Source organism: Triticum aestivum, chromosome 7A, assembly GCF_018294505.1.
Source record: "Triticum aestivum cultivar Chinese Spring chromosome 7A, IWGSC CS RefSeq v2.1, whole genome shotgun sequence".
In the NCBI taxonomy this organism is placed as follows: Eukaryota; Viridiplantae; Streptophyta; class Magnoliopsida; order Poales; family Poaceae; genus Triticum; species Triticum aestivum.
Genome location: NC_057812.1, coordinates 586,300,791 through 586,307,125, shown reverse-complemented (window position 1 = coordinate 586,307,125; position 6,335 = coordinate 586,300,791). Strand labels below are relative to the sequence as shown.

Sequence of the window (6,335 nt, the reverse complement as noted above, 5' to 3'; positions counted from 1 at the left end):
AGGGAGGGGGAAAGAGAATGGAGGAGGACGAAGAAGAGAGTGTCTACGTGGCAGTTTTTTTTACCTATGTGGAGTTTTTTTCTTTCTGCCAACTCAGCCCGACTAATGGGTCTGGCCAATTAGTGACATCATCAAAATGCTTAGCATCTACCGTCAGTGTGCTTTGCCACAGGCAAATCTCCGGTTCGGTGCAAGTGTAACGGTTTGTAAAGTGGTGATTTTCTGAGAGTTGTGACATGAAAGTGGTGCTTCTGCATTGTACTCATAACAACAAAGGAGACCAACACACTGTGGCAAAAAACATATAGTCCGTACTATATATGTTTGCCTTGCCTCTAAAAAGCAATGCAAAAGTCGTTTGAAATGTGTAAGCATACATTGCGTGTTTGGACTTTCGACTAGGGGAAAATGTACACACACACTTGTAGATAGATAGATCAAAACACATCGATTTATATACGTTTAGTAATATGCTCTTACAATTTTCGGTAAACAACTAGTACAACAAACTATTATCTATCCCTCGCAAAAAAAGGAACTATGATCTATCTTTTCCCTTCAAAAATAATAATGATATGATCTATCCCAAAAAAACAACTATGATCTACAATGAACTGGGATAAAAGAGCCACATCGCATCGAAACCGAAATCTTTATTTGGAGGGCTTGTAGTCTTGGATCTCAGGTTGAATACTTCACCATTGTCAATAAAATAAATAGTATCTTCTTCAATCTCGTCACCCGCAACAATAGACTTGCTAGAGTGTTTGCTAAGAAAGAGTGCATGGCCATGTAGACCAGTCGACATGGGCACCCACGTTCTTGCACCGACGTCCGCTTCAAAAACCTCCACCTTACGAGTGAAACCCTCAAGGTAGCTAGTACATTCCATCTCGCGTCTCACCATAAGCAGCTTCCCTTGCGATTGTACCAGGTACCAGGCGGTCAGGATATCAACATGAGGTCTTTCGTGGTCGCGTGCCAAGTGCACAGCGTCATTAATTATGTAGTCGCGGGGTGATCTCTTTCCCGGTGCATCTTTGTCTTTCTCAAGAGTGACAATCGGGCCTGTGATGACGCGCTTAATGCTGGTCACCGTGGGTATGCCTTTGGTATCAAAGGCGACGCCCAAGGAGATGAGGTTCTCAGCCTGTGTGATGGCATAGAGTGTGTCTTTGAGGAACGCGACGTCGATGATGCGGGTGAAGGGTTGATGTCGTGGCTTGGGTAACCACACACCCTTGCCTCGGTTTAGCAAGATGATGGGATGATTGCGGTTGTTGGTCCTTATGACGACGAGACCATGGAGGCCAGAGTGCGTGAGCACCTTGTGGATCCCAAAGGTTTCGGGAACATTGCCGATGACAGCGTCAAGCTCCGGGAGCTCTAGCATGGTCCTTGAGAAAGGATTAGTGAGCACATATGTATGCTTGTTGTGAGCATCGATGACATCGATGGTGAGAAAACAGTCGGTGGAGCCAACGAAGCGCTGGTTTTCTGGGAGGGGAAACATTCTGTGGGGGGCGCTGTCAAAGGGGAGCAACATGGATCCTGTTGGGAGCAGGACCCTGGGTAGCTTGCGCGGAGACAGGACAGAGCGCCAGGAACGGCAGACTGCTTGGAAGCGAGCGTGGTGAATCGGGTCGGGGAGGGCGGCGATGATGATCCGTAGAAGCTCTCCGGGGAGATCCGACCATGACGCCATGGATGAATCAAGCCGTTGGTGCCTACTCTGGAACAAAAGTGCGCGGAGCATCAGATTTTTTGTACCCATGGATCACAAATTAAAGCGTAAAGCCATGAAACATCGGGCATATACAGACTATGGATGGAGTAACTTAATTGCACCAGGAAGGAAGGAGAAGCTTACCAGCTGAAGGAAAGTTATCGGGGGGAGATCCGAGCATTGATCTACGTACGCTGCTCGATTCAGCTGCTATATATATGATATGATGATCCTACCTACGGATACGTATACTAGTACAAGTTTTTTTGCAACAGGAAAGAGAGATTTATAAGTAGCGCTAGGCCCCGTCCGATGCTAGACCTACAAGGAAACATGCATGTTCTAGCCAATCCGGAGACTAGTTTTCCGTTCCGTGTACGTACGTGTTAGCTACTTGTATTTTAAATAAATATACGTACGTAGGATCTATCTAGTCTAGTACCAACTGCTGTATCCATCGAGCAGCATAGATCGATGATGATGATGGTGTCCGTTTCGGCATGGTCGGATCTCCCGCGAGAGCTTCTACGTATCATCATCGGCTTCATCGCCAGCCTCCCTGACCCGATTCACCACGCTCGATTTAGAGCAGTCTGCCGTTCCTGGCTCTCGGTGCCCTACGCCATCAAGCTAAGCTACCCATCGTCGTGCATCCGACTGGCTTCTTGTTGCGTCCCTTTGAGAATATCTTCCCCCTCCCGGAAAACGAGCGTGTCATTGGTTCCACCGACGGCTTTCTTGCCCGTCGCCTCACCGATGTTGATCGGAACCGGCATACCTACATGATGCTTAATCCTTTCTCAAGGACGTTAGTGGAGCTCCCGGAGCTCGACATGGTCATTGGCAGTATTTCCGAATCATTTAGGATCCACAAGGTGGTCATGCACTCATGCCTCGATGGTCTCGTAGCTATAAGGACCAACAACCGCAATCGTCCCATCATCTTGCTAAAGCCAGGCAAGGGCATGTGTGGCTACCCAAGCCACAACATCAACCCTTCACCCGTATCATCATCGACGTCGCGTTTCTCAGAGACACACTCTATGCCATCACACAGGTTGAGAATCTCATCTCCTTCGGCGTCACCTTTGATAGCAAGGGCATACCCACGGTTACCAGCATTAAGCGTGTCATCACAGGCCCGATTGGCAATCTTGAGAAAGACAAGGATGCATTGAGAAAGAGAACATGTGACTACATAATCAACGATGGTATGCATTTTGCAGACGATGTTGAGAGACCCCATGTTGTTGTGGTGACCATCTCTCCTACCTGGTCGAATCGCAAGGGAGGCTGCTTATGGTGAGGCGTGAGATGCAACGTCTTTGTGTCCAGGAGGGTTTCACTCGTAAGGTGGAGGTTTTTGAGGCGGACATCAGTGCAAGCACGTGGGTGCCTGTATCGAGTGGGCTACATGGCCGTGCACTGTTTCTCAGCAAACGCTCTAGCAAGTCTTGTTTTACAGGTGGCGAGATTGAAGAGGATGCTATTTATTTTATCGACAATGGTGAGGTGTTCAACATGAGATCTAAGACTATAAGCCCGGCAGACAAATCTTTCGGCTTTTCCGCTATGTGGGTCTTTTTAACCGGTTTGTTTTAGATCATAGTCTAGTCTATTGTACTGGTTGTTTATATCGATAATATCCTAATATAAGAGCACAGTGGTACTACACGTGATACGTAAATGTATTGATATGTATTTTGTGTTTACCATTGTGAATACAACAAGCATGTATGTACGTTTGGCCCTAGCTAGTGCAAACACACGGTGCATGCGTACAAGTTTGGGACGATTTTGCATAGCTTCTTTCTTTATTTTTAACTTTTTTGCGGAAAAGCTTCTTTCTTTATTTAGACAAGACAGGGCAAAAAGGTGCAATCCGCAAATTTTTTGGCCACACCCAGAGAAAGGGAAAGCTTCCATGAATCTAGCTTCATCGGAGAGCAAACCAATGGGCCAGCTGATTTTTTTTACCTCCAATCGGGCTTTCATCCCTTCCCTTAATAATAATATAAAAAGGACGCCTCCACCAAGTGTAGGAAATCTGGAACATATCTCTGATGCCCTACATGCTGAAACACTATCACTTTTAAACGCGATTAATGCAACAATCAACATGGGGTGTCACCGAGCCATCTTTGAGATGGACTCCATGGTACTGAAACAAGCAATCTCAAGTCAGGACTACGACCTAGAGCCACTTGGAGCTCTGTTCCAGAAGATAAAATTTCAAATGAGAGTCGGTTTTGATAATGTAAATCTTTATGTGTGTCCAAGGTCTTGTAATAATGCAGCGCATGCCTTAGCTGCACATGAAACTAGTTTAGGGAATGGCACTTATGAAATCTGGTTAGGCCAATTCCTTTATGTTGTAATGAACTCTGTAGCTGGTGATTTAACCAGAAGTTTAATCTAATGGAATACCATTTCTTCCCTTTAAAAAATATATTTTCTTAACAGAAATAGTATCCACTAAGTTTTTCTTTTGTTGAGAAAAACAACACAGCTTTATTACATCTCAATGTTGTTGGAAATATGAGCAAATTACTACGAGATTTAATCCGAATAAATAGAAGATAAATCATGACTACAGTAGTAGAGATTAAACTAATCATGCGAACTAGCATAGCAGATGAACATATCATATCTAGGGCACATACTAGAAACATGAATTCTACCACGATCTTGAACAGGAAGGATAGAATCACATACGGTGCCGTGGGAGCAGCACCGCTGGCGTTGATGTTGTCGCCCATGTCGTCGAGGATGAGGTTGCTGAGGTCGGGGAAGAAGTCGTCGTTCGTGAAGTCGTCGCTACCAGCAGTCGCGCGAGTGCGCTCCCCAAAAATCTGATCGCCCCTCTCCCATACAGGATTACGAGAGGCTGGGTTCCGGAGGCCTGCTGTCCCTTCTCCCGGTGCACGCCGGAAGGAGGTATGGAGAATACTTGCTTGGCGGCGCAATGATCGGGAACGGTGGTGAGAAACCATACGAAACGGCGGCGACTAGGGTAGACGTCTGGCTGACTATATAGTGCGGGCCGGGCAGGCCATGGGAGTAAACCCCATGTCCGAGTCGTCACGGTCCAAAAGAATCGGAAACGGTTCAGTAATTAACGCGCCCGTTAATTATTAATTAATGACTCATTAATTTTTCCCAAGCAGCAAAAATATAGACAACGTGCATAGCTCTGTCCTCGGCTCAGCTCAATCACGCAACCCGCGTCGCGTCGCGTCGTAACGAGGCATGGCGAGCGAGGAGGAGGAGCGCACGTGTATGTCTCCTCTTCTCATACTCATACAAGTGGTACAAGACATCACCTTATAAAGAGGTGCAACTCTCTCTCAACTTCCGGGGTGGGACTAAATTTTAGCCTCACTCACTCCACTCACATGTGTGCATGAATGGGCCAAGAGAATTTTAGAATTTCAGTTGGGCTTTGGGCCAAAGGCCTACTAGCAAAATTCCAACAATCCCCCATAAAGTCTATTGGCACATCTCATCATTTAGTTCCAAAACGTTGTTTATATTCCGGTACTTAGTGGAGACTGTGAAGTTGAACTTCCACTTAGAGATTTATGTTACACTAGATCACAACTTGAATAGTGGACTATTCCTTGAACTACAAGTTTTCTGCGAGACTAGTTTCACAAAAATTCTTGACCGATACTGGGATGCTGCAAGGCTTCCCCGCGGGTGGAGCATATACGTCATACTCCAGGGCCTTTTCATGAATTTATTAGAGAACACCCAATTCTCACAGATTGCGACGTTAATAGTCAAATTCATATAGGTGTGTTCCTCAGAAGATGTTCTGCAGGACAACATCTCTCCTTACCCGAATAAGCCAGTTGAAACACATTAAGATAAGTATCAAGCTGCCATGCAGATCAGGAGAGTATTGCATCTTCACGGAGTGGGATAGTTAATATAGGGATACTCTCCTCTGAGCTGACCAACAGCTTGTCTCCCACTTCTACTTCACGGGATCTTCGATCATATAGAGTGGGTTACCACTATGGACAACTCATGCGGTGGGTCTCAAGCCCATCTCTATCGATGCGTTATCTATCACGTTACGTGATAGACCCTTTATGAAGGGATCTGTCAAGTTTTTCGACGTTTGGATATAATCCAACGTAATAACTCCAGAGTTCCTCAATTTTCTGGCAGATTTTAGTCTCCTCTTCACATGTCTTGAGGACTTCATATTGTCCTTTGAACTGTTTATCTTGACGATCACAGTTTGATTATCATAGTTCATCAGGATAGGGGGTATTGGTTTTTCAACCATAGGTAGTCCATCAAGAGTTCACGAAGCCATGCTGCTTCAACAGTGGCAGTGTCTAATGCTGTGAGTTCTGCTTCCATAGTTGACCTCGTTAAGATGGTCTGCTTGCAAGACTTCCAGGAAACAGCGCCACCACCAAGTGTAAAAACATAACCACTTGTGGCCTTAATCTCATCAGCATCAGATATCCAGTTTGAGTCACTAAAACCCTCCAGTACCCTTGGATACCCGGTGTAGTGAATCCCATTGCTCGCGGTGCCTTTCAAATAGCGCATAACTCTCTCAAGCGCATGCCAATGATCATCTCCTGGTTTT

General features: G+C 45.8%; 1 protein-coding gene across 2 annotated transcripts; it reads right to left on the bottom strand.

Moving 5' to 3' along the window:
• Positions 1 to 431: 431 nt before the first annotated feature.
• LOC123152561 (uncharacterized) lies at positions 432 to 1,973 on the bottom strand. Of its 2 annotated transcripts, none has more exons than XM_044572082.1 (2): positions 1,871 to 1,973; positions 432 to 1,732 (listed from the first exon to the last, which is right to left on the bottom strand). In XM_044572082.1, exon 2 carries the CDS (start codon positions 1,703 to 1,705, stop codon positions 605 to 607), a length of 1,101 nt encoding a protein of 366 aa, XP_044428017.1. In that variant the 5' UTR covers positions 1,706 to 1,732; positions 1,871 to 1,973; the 3' UTR covers positions 432 to 604. The 2 variants fall into 2 exon arrangements, with proteins under 2 accessions (XP_044428017.1, XP_044428018.1); XM_044572083.1 differs by having other exon boundaries at positions 432 to 1,727; positions 1,871 to 1,970.
• Positions 1,974 to 6,335: the final 4,362 nt, after the last annotated feature.